We start from the raw sequence: 23,800 nt of genomic DNA, 5'->3' as shown, positions 1-23,800 counted from the left end.
CCAAATTAGTGCTTTTTTCATTCCTTTTTTGAAACAATAGTAATAAACAACTCCACCACCACCACCCACACACACACACACATTCACACTCTTGTTTAAAATGGAGCTCCTCGCCACAGCTGAGAGTTAGCTGAGGGGTGAGTGGATCTGCAGCTTCCAATGCAGTTCCTGGGCTGTTCCTTAAATCTGGAAAGCCAGGTTCCTACTGATACACATGTAGGTGCTTCTCTTTTTTTATTTCCTCTTTCATGAGAATACAATCCTGCACTTGTGCCAAAGCATTACATCTGGAACACATAAGTGCATGTAGGGGTGTAAACTAATCTTTTATTATGTGATAGTATTCCTTTCTTATTTTTACTCGATTCTTCAAACTATGATGGAAGGCAGAGTGGGGACAAAAATTGCTTTAGCAGCAAAACCCTCCCCTTAAATGAAATCCTACCTCTGCCCAACAGATAAAACAAGTTAAAAATGCAGCCTCACTCCAATTCCGTCCACCACTCCCTGGTACCTCCAGAGCTGTGGAGGCCCCTAGTTCTCACCACACTTCTCAAGGCACGGAGGCAGGGGAATATGGGAGGATCTTTCGGGATCTCCAACATTCCCTCAGAGTAAAGGGAACCCAGGTCTGCCATATGCTCAGTCAGTGCCAGATGTACTCCCAGGCTACAAGTTCAGGAATTAAATGTTTTATCCAAGGCCTTCAGCCTTAGATTAAACACTACACTATATTGTGTCACTTTCTTCAACAAGGAAAAGAAATGCTGATGTCCATGGATTTTTGTGTGTGCAGCTTGAAGGATGGGCCTCTAAGTGTCTCCTCAGAACACTCAGTGACTGGGGGAGGTGAGTGAGTGATGCACCCAGTAAAAGTGTTTCAGGACTGGACTTAAATCTCATTGAGATGGGAAAACTCCCTGCTGACCTACAGGCTCAATACAACACCTGTCAAATTCTTAGCCGCCTTTTTTTGCAGCAACTGACAAGTTGATCCTAAAATTCATATGGGGACCCAAAATAGCCAAAACAATCATAGAAAATGGCAAAGTTGGAAGATTCATATTTCTAGATTTCAAAGCTTAATACAAAGCTACAGTCATCAAGACAGTATAGACAGGGATACTAGCACAAGGATAGACATGTAGGTCAATAGGGTAGAACTGAGAATGCAGAAGTAAACACAGTTATGGCCAATTGATTTTCAACAAGGACATCAAGACAATTCAATGGGAAGAACAGTCTTTTCAACAAATCATGCCGGGGTCCACAGGATATCCCCAGAATGAAGAGAATGAAGCTGTACTGCTACCTCATATCACACACAAAAATTAACCCCAAATGGATCAAAGACCTAATTTTAAGAGCTAAAGCTATAAAACCCTTAGAAGAAAACTCAGGCATAAATCTTCATGACCTTGGACTAGACAAAGTTTTCTTAGATATAACACCAAAAGCAAAAGCAACCCAAGAAAAATAGATAAACTGAACTTCATCAAAATTAAAACCTTGTGCTTCAAAGGAAACCATCAAGAAAGAGAAAAGACAATCCACAGAATGAGAGAAAATATTTTAAAAATCATGTATCTGATAAGGGACTGAATCTAAGATATATAAAGAAACTTACAACTCAATAGTAAAAAGACAACCCAGTTTTTTAAATAGGCAAAAGGTCTGAATAGACATTTCTCCAAAGAAATGGCTGGGAGCACACGGAAAGATATTCAATCAACACAATGTTGAAGAACAAAGCTGGAGGACGGAGGCTACCTGACACTATAAAGCTACAGTAATCAAAACAGAGCAATATTGGTCAAAAAAAAAAGGCAAATAGATCAATGGAACAGAATGGAGAGCCCAGAAATAGACTACCATAAATACAGTCAGCTGATCTTTGTCAAAGGAACAAAGGTAACACAATGGGGCAAAGACAATCTTTTCAACAAATGGTGCTGGTGCTGAAACAACTGAATATCCACATACAAAAAAAAAAGAAAAAAAAAAAGAATCTAGACACAGACCTTTCACCCTTCACAAAATTTAACTCAAAATGTATCATAGACCTAAATGTAAAGTGCAATTACTAAAGCTCCCAGAATATAGCATAGCAGATAACCTAGAATACCTTGTGATGGTGATGCCTTTTTAGATTCAACACCAAAAACACAGTCCATGAAAGACATAATTGATAACCTGTACTTAATAAAATTAAAAACTTCTGGTTCAGCTATTATGGAAAACAGTATTGAGATTCCTCAAAAAACTAAAAATAGACTTAGCATATGATCCAGCAATCCCATTCCTGGGCATATTTCCAGAGGAAACTCTAATTCAAAAAGATAGATGCACCCCAATGTTCATAGCAGCACTATTTACAATAGCCAAGACATGGAAGCAATCTAAATGTCCATTGACAGGTGACTGGATAAAGAAGCTATATATGTATATACGATGGAATACTACTCAGCCATAAAAACCAATGAAATAATGCAGCAATATGGACAGACCTGGAGATTGTCATCCTGAGTGAAGTAAGCCAGAAAGAGAAAGGAAAATACCATATGATATCGCTTATATGTGGAATGTAAAAAAAATAACAAAAATGAACTTATTTACAAAATAGTAACAGATTCACAGACATAGAAAACAACTTATGGTTACCAATGCGGAAAGGGATGGTGAAGGGATAAACTGGGAGTTTGGGATTTGCAGATACTAGCTACTATATATAAAATAGATAAACAACCAGGTTCTACTGTATAGCACAGGGAACTATATTCAATATCTTGCAATAATCTATAATGAAAAAGAATAGGAAAAGGAATATATATGTATAACTGAATCACTATGCTCTATACCAGAAATTAATACAACATTGTAAACTGACTACACTTCAATTTAAAACAATTTTTTTAATTAAACACTTCTGCTGTGCAATAGATAATACCAAGAGAATTAGAAGACAAGTCATGGAGTGGGAGAAAGTAAAAGACACATGTGATAAAGGATTGTTACCCAATATATACAAAAAATTCTTAAAACTCAACAGCAAGAAAGAAACAACCTGAATCAAAAATGGCCCAAAGACCTTAACAGATGTCTCACCAAAGAAGATATGCAGATGGCAAGTAAGCACATGAAAAGATGCTCCACATCATCATATGTCACCAGGGAAACACAAATTAGAACAACAATGAGGCTACCACTACATACCTTTTATGACGGCCAAAGTCCAAAATACTGACACCACCAAATGCTAACAAGCATGTGGAGCAACAGACAATCTCATACATTGCTGATGGGAATGTAACATGGTACAGCCACTTTGGAAGACGGTCTGGTGGTTTCTTACAAAATTAAACATACTCTTACCATATGATCTAGCAATCACATTCCCTGGTGTTTACCTCAAAGAGGTGAAAGCTTATGTCCACATGAAACCCTGCCCATGGATGTTTATAGCAGCAGTTTATTTATAATTTTCAAAACTTGGAAGCAACCAAGATGCCCTTCAGTAGGTGAATGAAGAAATAAACTGTGGGGAAAGGGTACAGTTCAGCGGTAGAGTGTGTGCTTAGCATGCATAAGGTCCTGGGTTCAATCCCCAGTACCTCCACTAAAAAATAAAATCAAGCAAAAATCTAGTTAAAAAATACATAAAGAAACCTAATTACTCCCTGTCCCTCCAAAAAATTTTTTAATAAAATATAATAAAAATAAACTGATATATCAGACAACGGAATATCATTTAGTGCTAAAAATAAATGTGCTATCAAGCCATGAAAAGACATGGAAGACCCTCAAATGCATATTACCAGAAGAAGACAAAATGAGAAGGCTACACACTGTATGATTCCAACTATATGCCATTCTGGAAAAGATAAAACTATGGAGACAAAAAAAAGATCAGTGGTTACCATGGAGGGTGGGAGATATATGAGAAAGTGTAGCACAGATGATTTTTAGGGCAGTGAAATACATTTATCCAAACCCACTGGAAGAAAAACACCAACTGTGAACCGTTCAGTAAACTACAGACTTTAGATGATTATGATGTGTCAATGCAGGTTCATCCTTGGTGATAAATGTACCATCCTGGTGAGTGATGTTGATTATGTTAAGGGCCATGCACGTGTGGGAGCAGGGAGTATGGGAGAAATCTCTGATTGAGGGAGAAAATTCCCATCAATCTTACTGTAAACCCAAAACAGCGTTAAAAAAAATAAAGTAAAAAAAAAAAAACCATATTCAACGCCACTAACCATTAGGGAAATGAAAAGCAAAACCACAATGAGATACCACTTCACATACGCTAGAATGGCAATAATCAAAAAGATGGACAGTGACAAATGTTGGTGAGGATATGGAATAATTGTAACCCTCATACACTGCTGGTGGGATTGCAGAATGGTACAGCCACTATGAAAACATTTGGCAGTTCCTCAAAATGTTAAATATAGAGTTACATGACCTGACATTCCACTGCTGGGTATATACCCAAGAGAACTGAAAACATATTTCCATACAAATTTGTACCCTCTTCCCTGGGGAAGGGGAGAGCCAGGGCAGGTAAAAAGAGGAGAGATGCATATGGACAGAGAAAGTGCTCTTAGACATGTGGTTAAAAGAAGAAAAAAAGCTGGAGAAGAATACAAACAAAATGAACAATTATGTTGGTTTTTAAAGAGACACAGGTACACACACCTATATGTAAACATGTAAGAGAAACATACAGCCAGCTGATTATAACTGTTCTTTCCAGATGCAAGCCTGGGATGAGAGAGGTGGAATTTCATTTTTTACTCTACAATGTCTGATTTGTTTGCATTTCTGTATATTAAGAAATAATCGATGTTTCTTCTACAAAAGAGCATTTCTTTTTCTAGCCAAAACGGAAGGAAAGAGGGAAGAGGCCATTAGAGTTGGTCAGTGAGGAAACTTGTGAAAGTGGAAAAAGCATCCCAAGTGGTGGGAACAGCAGAAGCAAAGACGCAAAAGTGGAAAAGCCCCTGTGGTATTTGGGAGACTGTCAGGTTCAGCTCCATTACAGGGTCCAGCGGGTGACCTGGGATGGGAGGTTGGTAAAGACGAATCAGCACAGTGAGTTGAAGCAGCCAAGTTTCAAGTGTGTCATGTGTCCCTCAGGGACTGGGGACATGCGGGTGAACACTGTAGGCTGCGGGCTGGGGAGACTGCTGGGGGAGGACACGGGGAGAGGCTGGGGCAGCTGTGGTTGGGCAGAAAGTCTCAGTAGCAGTTCATACCTGGCCTCTGTCTCACCATAAACTGACTCCCAGCTCCATTATCCAGATTTGGCTCCTAATAAGATCATCTCCATAAAGAATAGCACCTGCACCAATGAAGTCACCAGATCTGAATAAAGAACGTCCAGTGGGTCAGAGCACACATTTCCTATAGGAGCACAAAGCAGTGATGGAGTGACCTGGGTCAGTCCTAAGTCACAAGATGACCCTAGCCAGCCCCTTCTGCATACAGGCTGTGATGAGGGTAAGCACGCTGCAAATACCTTCTCATGTAATCCTCAGAGCAAACCTGTGAGGGTACAGGCAAGCACTGTCCCCATTTACAGATGAGCAAACTGGCTTGCAGAGGTTAGGCACCTTGTCCAAGGTCACTCCACTGGTAATGCTGGGATGGAAACTGGAATACAGGACCCCGACTGCCATCTCTACAACCTCCAGACACCTCAATTTGCCTCAAGGCCAGTCAGTGCACTGCTCCAGCCTCCAGGAAAATATCACTAAGCTCAGAATTGGAGATGAATCCAGGGCTTGGGTTTCTATCAGCAGGAACAGCAAATCCAGATCCATAAAATTACCATATGCTGGCTGGAAGTGGAGGTGGGGTGTTGGGACATGGAGCCAAGTCTGACTGTTAAATAACTAACTAGCTTGGTCTTTAGCTAGCTGAACCAGGCAAGACACCAAGCTGCCTCCTCTGTTCAGCTCTGGCCACAGGCCCCAGCTTCTCTTTATGGAGCATTCTGGTTTTGACCAGGGCCCCATGTATAGCTCTGCCCCAACTTGTAATCCACCTTGGAAAAGTCAGGAGATCCTGGGAAATAAAGGCAATGACTTTCTCCAGCCTTGTTGTTCCATGGTCACCAGGGACCCCAGGGCATCCACCTACCATCCCAACAAAATCTCACAGAGCCAGGGACTGAGCATTTGGCTAGAAGCAGCCTCTGCCTCCCAGAGCTGACATCCCACGGTGATATGCACCAAAGGGAGGCCTGTCCAAGATACTGAAAACACCGTCTCTCTTTACATCACTGAATAAATCTTCAACGAAGATCCTCCTCACTTCCATCTCTCCCAGTACAACTGAGGAGATGCCTAAGAAGTTGGCAAGTTATTCATCACTCAATTTCCCAGTCTGGAAAGTGGGTTCACTAAGAGGGCCTGGGCCACAAGACAGTTGCAGAGATAACATGAAGATGTTGCTGCAGAGCTCAGTAGCACACGGCACAGCCATTCAAATCAACTGGCATTTATTGAGGGCTGCTATGTCAGCTCCTTTTCCACAGTACACTTCAATGCATGCACACACACACAGAAACACACACTGCTATAACCAATGAGAACTGAGAGTCAGTAACTTTCTGGACCTTTGCACATGCTGTTCTCTCTTCCTTCTGTCCCATTCCATGCTCCGAGGCAGGGAGGTTATAGCCATCCCTCTCTGTATCTTCTTAGATGTCACTTTTTCCAAGGAGACTTCCTGTCACACCTCCTTTATGCTATGCTAAATAACATCAATTGATTAGTCGATCAGTCAATCAGTGGAGAGAATGGAAAGCATTCATCTCTTGGTCCACAATCCTATACATTTTCATATCTTCACTTTTTCCCATCAAAGCCCTGCTGAGTAACTTTTTTCCCTCTAGGTGATGAGGTGGATGTAACCAAATGACACAAAAGAGGAAGGAGTGCATGGTCAGGGCAGGTGGGGTGAGGCAAGCCCTACTGTCTAGAATTATAGTTCCAGCAGTGTCCCCGAGGCTCATGCTCATTGCCCAGGCAGCAGTTTCAGGAACATCATCACTCCAGGTCCCACGCTCAGGAAAGGAAGGTGGGAGCCTTCTGGTCAACCAGGAGAGCACACAACGTTGAGACTTTACTCCAGCCACCTGCTAGGATTTGGAGAGAAGGTGGGAAAAGTTCTGCTCACACTGCCTCATTTCCTCTCTCCCTTCCCCAGGGAGATAGACCATGTTCAGGGCCCCAGAGCTGACTGGTCACACCAAGAGCCTGACTGCAACCTTGGGTTCCATATGCATAGAATGGTCTTCCCCAAGATACCCACATGGCTGCTCCCTCTTTCAACTGGGTTTCTGCTCGGTTGCTGCTTCCTCAGAAAAACTTGCCCTAACCTAAACCAACCCTGCCTCCATCCCAGTCACTCTGATGCCCTTACCCAGCTTCATCTTCTCATCACACTGATCACACTCCCTGACACCATATTACAGGTCTAGTTGTCTGCTGTCCATCTCCACCACTGGGATTTGATCTCCTAAAGGGAGGAATGCTGTTGGTTTTCTTGACTGCTGTGTGGCCAGTGCCAGAGTCCTTCCGTAAGTCATTCTTGAATAAATGAAGTACACGAGCTGAGCCAAGAGGCTAAGGCACATAAAAAAAGCAAAGCTTACCTCCAAACCTCTCCAGGAGACCCCACTCCACTCACCACACTGGTGATCTCAGACACTGGAACTGACTCAATAAACTAGAATCATATATAAAAACATTTCGTTTTCACTCAAGTTTCAACCTGTATATGTGAGGTGATATGAATCAGACAATAGGTATACAAACCATTAAGATAATGAGTCCAAAGATTAATTTTTTAAGTATATATAGGGCCACAATTAATAAACTGATTAAGGAACGATTAGGAAAAATCCAGGGAAAGAACAAAAGAGTAAAAGAAACAGAGCCCCACCCCTGCTGCCCAATGAGTTACAGGAGCCTGGACAATGCAGAGCTTGGCCTGATAGGTTTGTAAGCTATTGTAGTTTTCTTTGATGCCTCTTTGCCTCAGATCCCCTCTGATGACATATGACTCAGTAGCACACTGAGTTCTGGCCAGGGCTCAGGAACCTTGGTGATGGCAGAAGCAGAGGCAGCTCACTGGGATGGATGGTGATGGATGAAGGGAGATCAAGATGCAAAACAGACCAGGAAAACTGGAGTGGTAGCATGCAGAAGCCCGGAAGCCATATCTCATCCTAATCAGAGTGGGTGCAGGGGCTATAAGCAGTTTTCTGCACCCACATCTTTCCTCCAACAGAATGGGCTCTCTCAGGAGGCAGTGAGTCCCCTGTCACTGGAGGATTCAAGCTCAGTTAAGCAATAACTAGGAAGAGATGCTGTGGAGGTAGTTTAAATTGCAGGTTGAACAATGTGACCTCAAAGGTCACTTTAACCCAGAGCTCCTGATTAATGGCCTGTTTCTTTGTATCTCACTACTCTTAAACCTCTCCAGCCTCACCTCACTTCCCTCAGTGGACACTCATTCATTCTGTCACTCAGGGACATTTATTGAGCACCTACCATGTGCCAGGGACCAGAGTTCAGCAGTGACCAGGGCAACACATCTACCCTATTGGAGTCTACATTCTCCTGGGTGGATGAAGATAATAAACCCATAAATAGATGCATGAGTAAAACCATTTCAGGTAAGCTCCATGAGTAAAAGATAATGGGGGGATGTGATAGAAACTGAAGGAAGAGGGGCTGTTTTAGACAAACTGCTCAGGGGAAATTTTCTACAGAGGAGACATCTGAGCTAAAGGGCAAGAAGTTGTCAGACATGAGAAGTGCTGGAAGAGTGTGTGCACCAGAGGGAGGAACATGTGCAAAGGCCCTGAGAAGTCTCCTGATACCTTGAGTTCAAATTTTCATGAACTGCACCCCATCCTAAAGGCCCCACCACAGGCCAACAGTCCCTACCCCCACCACCTGCCTTCTACTTTCCCAATGGACTTCTTTATCAGATTTTCTCAAGTCAAGGCAGACCTGAATTTTCCACTGGAAGGTCTGCTCTGAGCAAGGGCACAAAGGAACGTGTGTGCATCTCCACCTCCAGAGGCAGAGGTAATGCTGACATGTTGACTCCATAAAAAAAAAAAAAAAAAAAATGGGCCTGCCCTGTATAGGGAGCAAGAACTCGCATCTTCCCACCAGCTGTTCAGGGCCCACTTTTGTGGGATGCAGGCCTTTTGCAGAGTAAGATAAAAAAAGAGAACCCTCTGGAAAAACATACACGTGTGCTCCAGCATCTCATGTGTATCTCAGGAGGTTCCTGGAGCCCCAGGTTCAGAACACCCATCTGTGGTTACTACCACCAGAAGTAAAAATTAAACTAGTGCAGCCCAGGGACACCCCACTGATGGAAAGGACAAGTCGCTGGAGGTGAATGAATGAAATGGGAGAGACAGGATCAGGTCATCAGCCCCTAAATAGACTCCCACATTCACAGAGACAGAGGATGTCAGCTTGTCAGGGGGCCCAAGGCCTGTAAGAATTCAGGTGAAACTTTATCCACTCCACCCCAGCCAGAGAAACGTCCAGTCACAGCCCAGAGCCTCCAGAGAAGGTCCAAGATCCCACTCTGCAGGAGTGTCCTTGACAAAGGTCATCACTAATCTCGTGTTCTGAAAGACATTTTGCACAAGGCTGGTTAACCATAGGAAGTGTTACTGCAAAGCCCAAGTATTTCAAGACTGAAGGGGACACCACGCTACTGTGTGAACAAGGCAGGTCCTTGGCAGGAGGAGAAGTGCCAAGAGCCTGCCCACCTACCCGACTGGGGAGCTAGGGTCGCAGATGCCCTGTTAGATGTGAGCCACAATAATAACAAGAACAGCTACCCGAGGTGGAGGCACTATATTAAGAACTTTAATCTTACACAACCTTTTAAATTTTGTACTATTATCATCTTCATTTTATAGATGAGGAAACTGAGGCACAGACAGGCGAAGTAACCTGCCCAAGACTACACAGCTGAGACACAGACAAAGCGAAACTCTCCTCTTCCACACCCAAGGACAGAAAAGCGGTAATACCTGGATAGTGCCTGAAATACTTAAAAATAAGTTTCTGCTAGTTCGTCCAAGACAACTACTGTTTGGCAGTTCTCACATCCTCGCCCAGTGCTGGAAGAAAGCCTGGATTCGGCATTAAATGGAGCAAGAGCCCTCTAGGAACAAGCAGCTCTGTTTCGGCAATGTTCAAGCCCACGATGAGGCCGCTGATAGTGCAAGAGCCGCTCTTCCTCGTGGCAAAACCCAAAGGAACCCATTTCTACCCGACTCGGTAGAAACTTCCACACTCAGAAAACGCTCAGCTCACCTGTCTCAAACTCCGAGGCACCGAGGTTCACTTTAACCTCTGGTGTCCGCCTTTCCCCTGCCCCCCACCCCCTCACCCCCGCCTCTATCTCAGGATCCTCTGGCCGCGCAGTTTAAAAGATGCAGCCGCCAGCACTGGGGCCTGGGTGGGCTCGGAACCGCCGGCACCGCCGCGTGCGCTCAAATCCCCCGCCGCAAAGTGAATCGGCGGTCCTGTGAGCCCCCAGCCAGCACTGCCAGACGCTGACCTATGGGAAGACCCCAGAGAGAAAGGGGCTGCGCCCCAGAACAGGTAACACCTCCCTCCCCGGAAGTGGCTGCGGGAACTTTCAACCAAGGGTTACCGGAGGACCGAAGTCACGGTCTGTTTCCAGAGCTGGTGGTGGCATCGCCTACCTGCGCCGCGCCCGGGCGCCTAGTGCGCCCCGGAGCGCTCCGAGTGCCCCGGGCGAGAGAGCCTACAGAGCCCGCTGCGGGTACTGGGATGGGGCGAGGGGGACCCTAGCGGGTTCCAGCTCCAGGATGGTGGGTGAAGGAAGAAGAGGAACCAGCCAGGGAAATTATCCTGCTCCAGGGGGTCTAGCGGAGCAGCGGGGCTCCAAGCCAGCCGCCCACACTCACCTCGGCGCCCAGGGCGGTCTCGGCCGGCGGCGCTGCGGAGCGCACAGCGGCTACGATGGTGGCAGCGGCGGCTGCGGGGGCGGCTCCCCGGGGCGGGGCGGGGCTGCGGGCAGAGAGGCCGGACTGGCCACGTGGGCGGGAGGCGGGCCAGGGACCCCTGCGGCCGCCCAAGTGTGGTGGCGGAAAACTCGCGGACGCAAGCAAGCCTGGCTGCCGCTTTGTACTCCCCTCTCTATGCACGGCAGGGGTCCCCGGGAGGGCTAGTGTGTGAGGAGGAAGGTAGGGAGATCGGGTTCCCCCCGACACCTAGTTCGAAGAGAATTTATGCGATCCGGAAAAGGTGTGCAGCCTGACCCCGGCTCCTGCTCCCCCGGGGGCGGCTCTGGGGACTGTGGCGACGCCCATCCCGGGGTCGCAGGAGTTGCCCTGGAGGACAAGGACCGCAGCCTGCGTGTGGAGCCCCAGCCTCGCCACCAGGCTGACCTTGGGTTTGTTGCTTCCTGCCCAAGCCTCACCTCCTCCACTGAGGGGCTGAGAATGAGGACGAATACCCGCGCGCCCAACAGGTTCTCGGGAAACGCCAGTTTGTGAGTGAACGCTAAGCTTGAAAGAGCAGCAGCCAGCAGTGGCCTAGGTCTTCCGTGAGGAAATAAGACAAGGGAATCTAAATTCTAAAAGTATTTTCTGTATTCATTCATTCATTCGTTCATTCATTCAACAAATGCCTACTGTCCTCAAGACCCCATAAAGTCAGGAGTAAAAAATGCCCTACACTCTTAGGAAAGCATAAACCGTGATGATAGAAATCAAAAATTCATCAGCTGCTTTAACATTCACAACAGCCTTGTGAGGTATAGGGGTTGTGTGGGTCCACTTCTCAGATGAAGAAACTGAAGCTTAGAAAGGTGAAGCAGCCCCCAGGTCAGAGGAGAGCATCAGCCCAAGGGCTAAGGTCTTGGCAGGTATACCCTCCAGTAAGTGGATGGACCAGACTCTGAGTGGACCCCCTCACTCTCTCCATGGGGTGAGCTCTAACCACCATGCCCTCATTCCACCTCACAGGAGGAGGGGGGATGCTGAAGGCTTCTGGGAGGGACCTGTCCTGGCAGCAGCCATTGGGATGTAGATCTCCCCACCCAGGCCCCTGGGACCAGCACAAGGAGTTCAGAACTTTCTCTGGTACAGCTCAGACTTTCTTCATTGCAACCCCTGTCTCTCCTTGCAGGCACTGAACCTTGTAGTGCTGGGTGGCCTCTTCCTAGCCCACATTTGGGGCCAGAAACTGAGCATCTTGAGCAAACCAACTCTCATTCCAACAGCTGCAACTTTCATTCCACTACACCTTGACTCCAAACCCAGTGCCTCATGACCCATCCGTGTCCTGTTCAAGGATCACACACCCTCCCCAGTACTTCATTTCCAAGGACAAAATCTATATCCAGCCCTCTAGTCTTCAACCTTTTCTCCCAAACCTCTTTTGTTATTCTCCTTCCTCCATACTGTGGAAGATCCCTTACTACAACCAGCCATGTTTATTAAGTAATAATAAAAGGCTTCCACTCCCTCATCAACCCAGAGCTCAGCAGGCCCTTCCCTCTTACAAGCTGATACTTAGTGTTCTACCCAGGCAGCCTTGTCAGAGATAAAGTTTCCATTAGCTTCCACTTAACGATTTGAGTGTCTGCTACATGTGACATACTATGCCAGGCTCTGGGGAACAGCAGTGACTCTGTCACCAAGATAACATAGTCCCTGACCCCACAAAGCTCACAGCTGATATGGGAATAGTCAGACCCATCACTGTGCAGTTTAGGGAGCAGGATGTGATGAAACACACAGAGGAAGTGCTGGCCCAAATTCGAGCATAGGGAGGCTTCCTGTGAGAAGTGGGAGGACTGAGGGTTGGACAGAACTGGAGATGTGGAAGCCCAGAGGTGGGAGAGCACACGGCACACTTCTGGAAGTCCATGGAAAGGGGTAGGTGGGGGGAGAACGAGGCTGGAGGGGCCTTGATGGCCAGGGTGAGACACTCAACCTTGCCTATGAAAAGGTTCAGGCAGAGGTAATGGGATCACAATGGCTACTGAGTGAGGAATGGATACAGTGGTGAAAGTCTGTTGGACACAGCAAAGACATCGTGCATTTTTATTATTACTAGGGGCAAACTCCTTGACTTCTTCTGTTTTATAATTCAGTGTTTCCAGAAATCAGAACAGATCTGCAAGAATACAGAGACTAGAAAGAAACCAATTTAATCCCACAAGGATTTATATGCAGTGCCCTATCCCCTCCCACCCATTCACACTTGGTCCTGCTAGGGGGAGGGTGGGAAGAACTTGGTTCCTGAACTCAAGTTAGAAGACTGTTGGAGGAAGAGATGATACACCCAAAGGGAGTCCTTTGGTGGGGAGTGTGGAGGGAACAGGAAATGTGGATTACTATCCATGGCGTTTGGAAACTGGAGAGCCCAGAAGACATTGATCAGCCACCTTTCCCCTTTGAAACAGTCAGTTCTTGAGGGCCCATTCTTGAATTCACCACCATCTCCCCTAACTCTGTAAGACAGGATGGAATAGGACCAGGGCAGTCACTTTACTAAGTCACCAATTGGGAAAGCTGAAGTGTCTGCAGGAGGTCCCCAAATGGAAGGACAAGTGATGAGCTCTAACTGATGCCAGACAGGAAAGCAATGACTAAGGGCTGGGACGAGGTGCCACGTAGCACAATCAAGGAAAGGAATCTCATGAGAAGGCACACCCAAGGGCAAGGGAGAGACACTGAGACCACCAACATGGGCCACTGAATGCCCATTGGGTACCTTTAACATTTGTTGTGTGCGATCATACATTAAAAACTCTCTGATGGTATAACACCACTCGTATAGCAACCCTGAGAGAAGTATAAAGAATTAGATAAAACCCACCCACAATCACACCACCCAGCAATAACTACTGTTAATTTGTGTCCTTTATTTTTCATTTAACATATTGTGAGCTTTTTCCTTTGTCATGAAATATTCCTCTACCTAGCTAAGAGCCACTTGTGTGAATGTGCCTCTTCTTATCATCAGTCCCAGCTGGTACTTGGGTTCCTCATTTCTCAGTATCAGGGATAATGTTTGGTGAGGAAAATCTTTCCTCAATTAACTTTGACACACACTTCTGTTTGTCTCCTTAAAAGAAGATGCTAGAAGTGGAATTACTAGAAAGGACACAGACAACTCTCAAGGAGCAGCCGTAATAGTGAGCAAGAGGGTCTGGCACATAGTCACATGAGCTCTTCCTGAAGGCACGTGTCAGGCCCTAGACTAGGGTGGACAGTGGTCAAGGAAGGTTTGACTGCAAAGGAGAGCTGGAGACCTAGAAAGGAAGAAGAAACAGCCTGAGGCAAAGGACTCAGGGCAGGACCACACAAGTGAGGAATCTCAAAGTCTTGTATGGCTATAAAGAAAGGGACACACAGAGAAAAGAGGTTGGCAAGGGGCCAGGTAAGAACTTTGGGGTTCACCCCCAGAGCCACTGGAAGTTTCAAGCAGGGAGTGACGGTGATGAAGTAGCCATTCCCCGAGAGTCATTGCCAACTGCCGTGCAGAACTGAACTCTCCAGCAGACAGGAACTCCACATAGGTCATCTACATCTGGTACAGAGACTGGGGCTGAGAGATGTTGGGGGGGGGGGTCACACTTTGTAACTATACAGCCGTTAATCTGCCCCAGGTGACCACATCCCTACAGGCAGGGAGGATTACCGTGTGCCAGGCTGTTTCCAGATCTCTACTTGGCCTCACATTCAAGCCCCATATCAGCCCAACTAGGTACTATTACTCATTTTGCAGATGGGGAAGCTAAGTTGTAATCAAGTCAAGCCACCTGCTTGGGGTCACAAAGCAAGTGGCAGACTGAGACCTAAGTTTAGGATACTTGAGACCAAAGCTCCCCTTTAATCATAATGGTTAAAAAAAAAAAAAAGTCTCACCAGTAATAAAGCAGAATTATACACATGTGTGCAGGATCTTCAAGTACATCTAACTTCAGGTACACAAACCAAAGGCAGGACATGCTTGTATTTGCATTCTGTCACAGGCATGCTCTGGCCTTTCTTTGCTGTGAGTTCTCTCTGGCCTCCTCTTGCTCATCCTGGTGGCAAACATCTACGGTTTGTTTGGAAGCTGACACCTGCCCACTCCCTGGAATGTTTCTGACCAGCAAGAGCAGGAAAGACCAGGAAGAGCAGTCTCATCTTGGAGGACCATTATTGTCTCTTGCCCCTCTCCAGCTTCTAAAACTTGGAAAAATCTCCCTGACAGTGAATTGACAGTCAGTTAGAGAAACAATCCCTGCTTTTGTTCACATCCAGAGAGGGGTGTGGTCATCCACCTGGTACAGGGTCCTTGAAGCAGCAAGTCCAGAAAAACATCTTTCTGTGTCTCTACTGGGGCTGAAGGATGACCCGGGAAAAAAGAGCCTACTGAATGAAACACTAGCAGATCTGAGTACATGTTCAACTGTCACAGGCTATGTACATTCAACTATTAAGAACCCCCGGTTCCTGTCTTAATTTAATTTTGCTAGGAGCACCTCCCCCTCCCCAACCCCATCCCTTTCTTCCTGGACCAACACCAAAAGTCAGATGTGGACCCACCCTCTTCTCTTAGGGGGGAGAGGCTTTAATTTAGCACCTGACAAAGCCAGGGAACTGTCTCCCACCCACTTCCATGTGGCCCCCAAGGAACCCCAAACCTGCTCTTCCACAGAATAAATAATAGCTACTATTTACCATGTGTCTAGCACTTGCCAGGCATGGCCGTGGGTGCTTTTTAGACCTCAATTCATTAAGCCTCACAATAACCCTATGCAGTGCGTATTAGTTTCATCTTGCAGATGAAAGAACTGAGGCTCAGAGCAATTAGGTGATATGCCCACAGTCCCATACACAGAAAGAGGTGGAGTCAAGACAGCAGGGATCATGTGTATCTTATTCAATACTGTGTCCCTAGGACACATTTTAGGCTCTCAAATAAATATAGCAAGAAAGTTGTATCACCTATAAATGTGAAAAATGGTACAACACCCCTCCAAAAAGAGGCCAGAGAGCCAAGCCCACTGACCTTGCAATAATTTCCCTTAATCTCAAAGATCCTGTTTGAATGTTATCTCATTGCAAAAAGGCCTTACCCCATGTTTGTATCCCTCCCTCCGTTTACCGCATCCTCTACCTAACCTATTCTTGGGCAAGTTCTGATTTTGTTCCTGTGGACAGTGAGGACAGGGTATGTTGGGGGTAAGGGTGGAAAAAAAGTATTTATTAAGGACCCACTATTTCCAAAACAATGAAGGTATAATTTACGTCTCCTCTTTCATTCACCTGCTTAGCTTATTGCCTGTAGTCTCTTTCTCAACTAAACCAAAACAAAAAAATGCTTTCTAATTAAAGCCTGCAAGGGGAAGTGGTCTTTGCTACCCCTAAAAGTTTCCATTTCTAAAACAAAGTAAATAAAACCAGTGGCGAGGTCCCACACATGTTGAACAGCAACTGCAAGAACCCTAAGCAGCTGTAAAAATGAACTCTGCTTTCCAGTACCACGGTAAAAATTAGCGCTTCTCATCCTGTCCAAAGAGAAGCTTTTTCCACCAACAAGAAAAAGGAATTCACTTACCACAGCATCTGCCTAAAAAGATTCTTCCAATAGAGTCCTTTTAGATCCATGTGCTTAACCTTTGAATCAGATTTACTCTTAATATTTGGATTGAGAAAGGAACCAACTCACCAGAACATACAACTCAAGATTCTTTCTTCTCCCTTTAAATTATGTCGAGGGGCAGTGTTGCCCACTGGTTAGGAGTGAGGATGATTCAATGAGACATATGAATCCCAGGGCTGCCGACTTGTCTGCGCCTTTGGCAAAGCTACCCAATTTCTGGGCCTCAGAATCTCAAAAATGAGACCCTGAAGTTGATGGGCATCATGAATTTAACTCAGAGAACATGGGGCACACAGGTGAGAGGAAGTCTCTGGGAAGAATGAACAGGCAATTCTTTTTCTTTTTGAATGATAGGAGGTTTGTGGCTCCCAAATTTCAGTGGCTCTTTTCAAATTTCTGCAAAGAAAGTCCATTTGTTCTGAGAGTCCAATTTCTCCTTGAGGTATGTATCTCTGTCCTTGCTCCTCACGCCATGCAGGCAACAGGTGTCTGCCCGTTGGAGGGCGAGGTAAACGGTCAAGGGTAGCAGGGTCCTCTTCTCTAAAGTACAAGACATACTGGCCACCCTGGTCTCCTCACCCTAGATCATCTCTCTCCTTTCCAGAGGTAGAGGCCACAGAAAACTGTGCTAGGAACCCCAGCTATTCAGGAAACAGGAAACATGATCTAGAATAATGAGCCACCACAATCTTAAAACATTTTATTTGATGCAAAAATTATAGGGTACAAAAAACATTTTGCAAATGTCAGCTGTGGTCTATTGTCATCTATTTACAGAATTATGTACAAATCAAGTAAGACATTAAATGTTCAATGTAAAAATATAGCACACTACTACAGTCTGTCGGTCAGTGCTCACTATTCCACCAAACCTCACAAAAGACAAACTTTACAAAGATGAAACAAAGACAATGGCAATAACCACTGTGTTCCACAGGCTTTCCCCCTAGAACGTAGTATCAGGGAGCTTCTGCAGTGGAGGGAAAAAAACTAACAGTGAAAATAGAAGTCATCTACTCTCTAAATGAATATATTTGGTTTTTACAAAAGTTTTTGCTCTCTCTGGACTCACTACATTTTTTTTTCCTTGAGTCAGGAAAAAAACGTTTGTTAAAAATAACAAGATGATTACACATTAGTGCAATCCAATGGTAAATTTTTTGTCTAATGAATGGAGCAGCCAACTTAGTCTACATCACATACAAACAGAAGATTGCATCTTTGAATCTTCTCAACTGAAATTTTCTTTCTTTGATAAAAACACCAGATATGCAATCGTAACAGTTTGCTTTTCTCAGATTTCTGATTATGTAAACTACCATGTTTGGTCAATTCAGAGCCCTGGCTGCAACCGTTCAGAACATGGAAAAGTTTCTTGAGGAGTCTGTGGTCCCAGCTGAATTTGGGAGAGGAACCAAAGAGCAGGAGGGAAGACAAATGGCCAAAATTCCCAAGGTCCTTACTCGACCTCTTAGCAAATTAGCTCCTACCAACTGCTGTCTATCTCACCTGTGGTTAAAGTGAAGTCTGTAATTTTAATAGTACTGTGAGTCATGAATTAAAGGTGGTGTCAAGAGATATACAAAAATATAATCCAAAACTGGGAGGGAGGGGTAGTTGCCACTCAGAAGGTAAGAGCTGGTCTTGAAGAGTATCCTGAAGCAGCTCGGGAATGACATTTAACACATCAGGAATAAGCACCAAGTGTCTGACCATAAGAGGAAAACAAAACTCCATATATGATAGAGGACTATTGCCAAGGGGGAAAAATATGTGGCAATCAACCCTCAAAATGAATACAGGCGATTTACCATTTTTTAAAAGTGCCTTTATATTTTTAAGTAGTAAGAGACACCAGGTACCTAAGAATTTCTCTGTTAATCCCCATCCTGAGCTTGGCCTTCACAAGGCACCAATGTGAATAAGGCACCATATTCTATTTAAGCAACTAAACTGAGTGTGAAACTGAGAAACTGAAGAGCAGTGAAAATTATTAAGCCCTTGGAAAACAAGAGCTGTGTAGAATGAGTAGGGGTGGGATTATTTATCACTGAAATAAAAACACCAGGGGGATGACTTCACTGTGGTTTTCAAATACACGGAAGGTGAGCAGCTGTTCTTTTTCCACTACATGCTGAACAAGAGAAGGCGGGTTTGAATTTCTATAAGGAAGATGTACAAAGAAATATCTGATCAGCAGGGTAAGTTACAGAATCTCCTTTGCTAAAAATCCAGAATCCCATCCACAGCCACATGTCTGAAATAATTCATGCACAGCCCTGTCTGACACCAGCAGGGGAGGAGGGGTATTATGCCAGATAATCCAAACTTTCTCCCATCCCCAAAACTCTGAAATCGGAATCAAAGCTATTGGCTTACAGTCAGACTTTCTTTTGTTTATTCTCTCACCCTAAGCCTGAAAAGGAAGTGATATAGCAAGGATGACCCAACACCTGTGAGGACCCTTGACTGATATCTCAGTATCAGGAAAAGCTTTTCTCCGTATACAGTTTCACACCTCCAAAACAGAGTCCATTCACACATCATTTAAAGCAGAAGACAAAGCAAATGGCCTGGCTCTAGCAGACACTCAGGATTCCTTGCTCTGCTCCCCACAATGCCTGCTTTCCTTATTAAGTCCTGGCCTAAGCTCAGAATTACACATCATCTAAAAAAGTGATTAAGGCAAGAGCTAAAACTATAAATAAGGTCCTTCAGTTTATGGAGTTTAAATGAAATTGTTCCATGTGTCGTATTTTTTAAATTGGGAGAACATAAATCTGGTTTTGAAATTAACAACTGGTTTGCCTTTTTCTTAAGACATCATTAAGTGTGAAGAAGCAATCAAAACATTTCAAATACATTCAGTCATATCAAATTTCTTTAGGGGAGCAATGGGTAAAAGAAACAATCTAGCTCCTTGGTACATTTAGCAAGAGCATTTTCTGGTGGCACCAGACATCTGTAATTACCATGGAAGATGCCTTTCTTTTTAAATCTTATAAAGCAGAGGTGGCAGCTTGTGGACCAAATCCGGTCTACCTATGTGTTGTTCCATTGGGCCTGAATTCACCGTAAAAATTTTTTATCATTTAGTTGCCAATACCAAAAAAAAAAAAAAAAAAAAAATCAGAATTTTCATATAAAAATCCAGATTCTCAGCTTCTCTTGAAAAATGGAAAAATAAGGAAACACTCCATGGTCACAACTGGCTGGAGAGCTGCCCTCTATAAGTGGGACAGGAGGGTTTCAGCTTGCTGTAGTCCCCAGCATGCCTTACTGTCTCGCTAACACTAACAAGGCATGTCACTGCCATTTATCATCAAACCTTATTTATCATTACACTTGACCCCCTTTGGAGGCCCCTAAAGGCACAGCATTTGTTAAACAAGAGCAGGACTTTTCACAAATTATATAAAATAGGAAAGATGAATAAATTTCTCATTGGCATTGCCCACCTCTCCCCAATAAAGACACAATGAGTAATTCCTCTCTCCTTAAGAGAGCCAAATTAGTGTTGAGGTGGTTAGGGACTGCAGGGCTTTCTCTCTTTTGGAAGGAAACTCTTTTTTTCCTCCAGGAATAACATAGCTGTTTTCTTCCTTTGTTTCTTTTAAAAGAAAAGATACTCAACTCTGAAAAATGGAAAAGTTCTGAAAATCACATAATCCTACATTTCTGGGGGGACAGTTTTCCTGTTTATTTGTGCTTAAATCAGGGAACCTGAGACTAGAGGTTTTTTGCTTTTTTTTTTTTTTAATGACACTTGTGGCTATAAAGTAGCAAGACTATAAATAAATTCTGACAAACATATATAAACTTAAATCACTACACACTGATTCCAATGATGTTACCATTGCTTAGAACATTTTTTTTAAACTTCTGATCTGGGACTGTCTCTGGTTATTATTAATGTATCAACCAAAAACTCTGTCTCTTGACTTTATGCCCCATTTTTGGCTTAAAATACTACTACTTGGCTGGGTCACCCACCTAAGTACCTGAGCCTGAATCTGAATGACTTCTGATTCTTTCTGGAGATCACTGTACCTCAAAGGCCCAGGACTCAGCCCTCTAAAGGACTCCTGCCTCCAGTGCAGGGCCCATCCAGGTGGTCCCTGTTGCTTGTAGCTGACCTGGAGGAGAACACATCTCTACCCGGACTTTCACCTCTCTGGTCACTCTCCTGGCAAAGCTGACTGTGTCAGATACTAAGTCCTTTCTGTAGGGCACTGTTAAGTTAAGATAGACAACTAGCTCCCTACCTTTCAACTACCTGCAGGCTTCTTGGTTACCTGGAACCCTGAACCTACCCCTGGTCTTCTGTCCAGAGGATATCATCTAACTTGGCCACACATAGCCTTGAACCCTCAGGATGAAAGCCTTTCACTGACATCATCCCTATATTCTAATTCTTGCTTCCCCAATGTCTAAAAGGCTGTGATTTGGCAGAACCTTTATCTGAATTCTGTCTTATCATTTCCACTGTCCAGGACAATGTGAGAGTCAAAAAACGCAGCTCTGCTTAAAACAGATGTTTTGCCTTAATCTGTGAGGCAACTATCCCCATTCCCAGCATGAGATTGAGGGGGAGGGGGGTGAGGGCAGAAAGTGAAAAAAAAAAAAGTGTAACTAAGGCAGAACCAGAAAGTCGTTGGTCTTCTCAGCTTTTTCAGAGCTGGGTATTCACGATGTCATTTCATTACTTGGTACAATAGTTTGATTTCATTGAATATCATCATCATTAGTATTTCAAAATAAATACCCAAAGCATCACCTGATTTTTGGACTAGCACAATTTTTCCCATCCATTTTCATAATAAATGAATTTATTTAGCAAGCTCTCCATCCTCCACTCACGGAGCCCAGGTGACGCTTCCTCCCCAGTCCTCCATGCTGTCCCTGGGGCCACTTTCTCCGAGATGCCTCCTTTCACACGCAAAACTGAATATCTATCTGAAAGCAGCTCCTAATAGTTCCTTCAGGGCATGCTCCATTTCTTGGCTTCAGTAAGAAATCACTTTGAAAATGTTTCAAAGTGAATTTTCAGACATTAATAAAACTGACCAATCTCCTTCCCAGAACGCACACCGACGATGGAATGAGAGGACAGTCACATATGGGCAGGAGCTCTGCACTCATTTCAGATTCCACAGTGACAACATGAAACATCGCTTCTCCAACAAGATGCCTGGCTTTATGGGGGAGACAGTTCTGCAGCCCACTTGTCTCTCCCTCAGAGCAGCTGCAGGAAACTCGATGCCAGAGAACAGACTAGCACGTTCTTCTCCCAAGAAGCTGCCAGCTGCCTTTACAGAGCAGGGAGTGTGGCATGTGCATCAAAGGTACACACAAACCTCCTTTCCAGTAGGGATGCAAACCTTCCCTTCCCCACTTACCGAGAATGAGCTTGGAAGGAAAAGTCCTGCCCCACCCCACTTCCCACCCTAGGATGTTTCTCAGTGTTCCCCCTTAATATTGGTCCTACTTGCTGAAGGAATGAAAACCATGGTCTCTGGTATGGGTGCTGAGAAAATAAGATGCCAAAATCCAATTGTATTCATTTGAAAGTTGGCAAAAAAAAAAAAACAACAAAAAACACTCACTCCCCCTCAAGGTCATGGGGAGGAGAAGAGAACAATTTTTTTTCCACTGGAAACAAATTCTGAAGAAGAGTCATTCAAAAAAACAGAACATTTACTTTTCCTTTTTAAAGCAAATTCTTTCCTTTTAAGCTCTAAATACCTATTTTTGGTAGAAATGAACACAAGAGACAAATCTTTAATTGGGTAAGTACAACAAAAACAAAGTGAAACCTGATTCACAGGCTGGGTTGTCAGGGGAGTACTTTAAGATTCAAGAATTTAATGACTTCAGGTCCCGTGCTTCTTTAGACGATACTCAAAGAGCACATTCATCTTTGTAACAATCCCCTCCTTTTCACCTTCTTAAAAAGAGGTTTGTCATTAGTCAAAACCAGTCAGCAGATTAAATGGCTACCACCTCCACATACTGCCGTTTTTCAGTGGATTCTTATCCCTAATATTATGGACACAGCTTTAGACGAGAGGCCAACCAAAGCACAAATCACAACTTCCAGTAATACAGCCCAGCTGGGTATTAGCCTCTTAAAAATAAACTTCTAGGCACCAACATCTGAGATACAGCACAATAAATGGAACCCAGGGAAACCTGGCAGGCAGATCTGGCCCCTGCATGATGCCTATTCAGACCAAGAGGTGGCCCTGGGTGCTGAGCTCCAGCACACTGACCAACCCATCTAAGAAAAAATGGGCTAGATGGTCAGCCTGGTCCTGCATACCCCCACCTCAGCCAGCCATGCCACCCATTAATATATAAAGACTCATTTTATGAAAGGTGATTGTATATTCAGTCACCTTCTTGACCTTTAACTCAGCTTTTTTTTTTTAACACCCATGGCATCATAAATGGTATCACAAATTCCACACCAAAAATGGAAAGGAACATCACCTGTAACACTATGGGTTCCATAGAGACTGGCACTTGATTTCTGAGGCTGTAGTGGCATCAAAAGTGCTTTTTCCACAAAGCATTTCAAATCAAAGTAGCCAACAGTGAATAGGCAAAGTTTGTGCAGATAAATTAAGTCTGAATGATCAGTGTGGGTATTTTCCTGTTTCTCTTTACATGTTTCCTCCCCACCTCCCAGAATTGGCTCTAATCCAAAGTCTGACCTAACATGGCAAGTTGCTGTCAGACATTATGGACATGCCTTTCAGAGCTCCATATGGTTTCAGAAAACTAGAGACTCTGCCAATATATCTGATAGAGTAGAGGAAAGGAGAGCAAGTACTGGCCAGATTTCACTCTGAATATTCTTAGAGATCTCAGCTCCAAGTGGGCCACATACCCAGAGAGATGAGCTGGGGAACCAGCGAGAGGCGGCAGCTAAAGTGGCAATGCTTAGACTCTTCCATTTTGTTACAAAGGGGCAACAGCGTGGAGTTCACCAGTGTAGCTGCAGCAACCAGGTTCTGCTTTGCATGCCCCAGAGGCAAGGAGCTTGGAAGGAAGGGCAGGAGGGTCCTCCTCACCTATGAAAAGAAAAGAGGGCAGAGCCATACATT

The 23,800-nt window shown here is 44.6% G+C and overlaps 3 protein-coding genes across 4 annotated transcripts in view; 1 reads left to right on the top strand and 2 right to left on the bottom strand.

Annotated features, from left to right (window-relative positions):
- Positions 1 to 23,604, bottom strand: part of ARHGEF3 (Rho guanine nucleotide exchange factor 3) — a 294,208-nt gene extending 270,604 nt beyond the window's left edge. Inside the window, exon 1 of one of the 2 annotated variants that reach the window (XM_032458236.1) lies at positions 23,584 to 23,604. The gene's annotated coding sequence lies outside the window, so the exon portion shown is untranslated. Of the gene's footprint in view, positions 1 to 10,990; positions 11,025 to 23,583 lie in introns of those variants that run through there. The other variant, XM_032458235.1, reaches the window with a different exon arrangement.
- On the top strand, positions 6,025 to 7,643 carry SPATA12 (spermatogenesis associated 12). Its single transcript, XM_032459427.1, is given in 4 exon segments — positions 6,025 to 6,046; positions 6,049 to 6,072; positions 6,075 to 6,120; positions 6,453 to 7,643. Coding segments are annotated over 4 exon segments (234 nt in total). The 3' UTR covers positions 6,595 to 7,643.
- Positions 17,377 to 23,800, bottom strand: part of IL17RD (interleukin 17 receptor D) — a 63,499-nt gene continuing 57,075 nt past the window's right edge. The window contains 1 exon segment of the mRNA XM_032458227.1: positions 17,377 to 23,767. Within this exon segment, the coding sequence (XP_032314118.1) occupies positions 23,655 to 23,767 (113 nt within the window). The 3' untranslated portion in view covers positions 17,377 to 23,654.

This window comes from Camelus ferus, chromosome 17, assembly GCF_009834535.1.
Source record: "Camelus ferus isolate YT-003-E chromosome 17, BCGSAC_Cfer_1.0, whole genome shotgun sequence".
In the NCBI taxonomy this organism is placed as follows: Eukaryota; Metazoa; Chordata; class Mammalia; order Artiodactyla; family Camelidae; genus Camelus; species Camelus ferus.
This window is presented reverse-complemented; position numbering and strand designations above follow the sequence as displayed.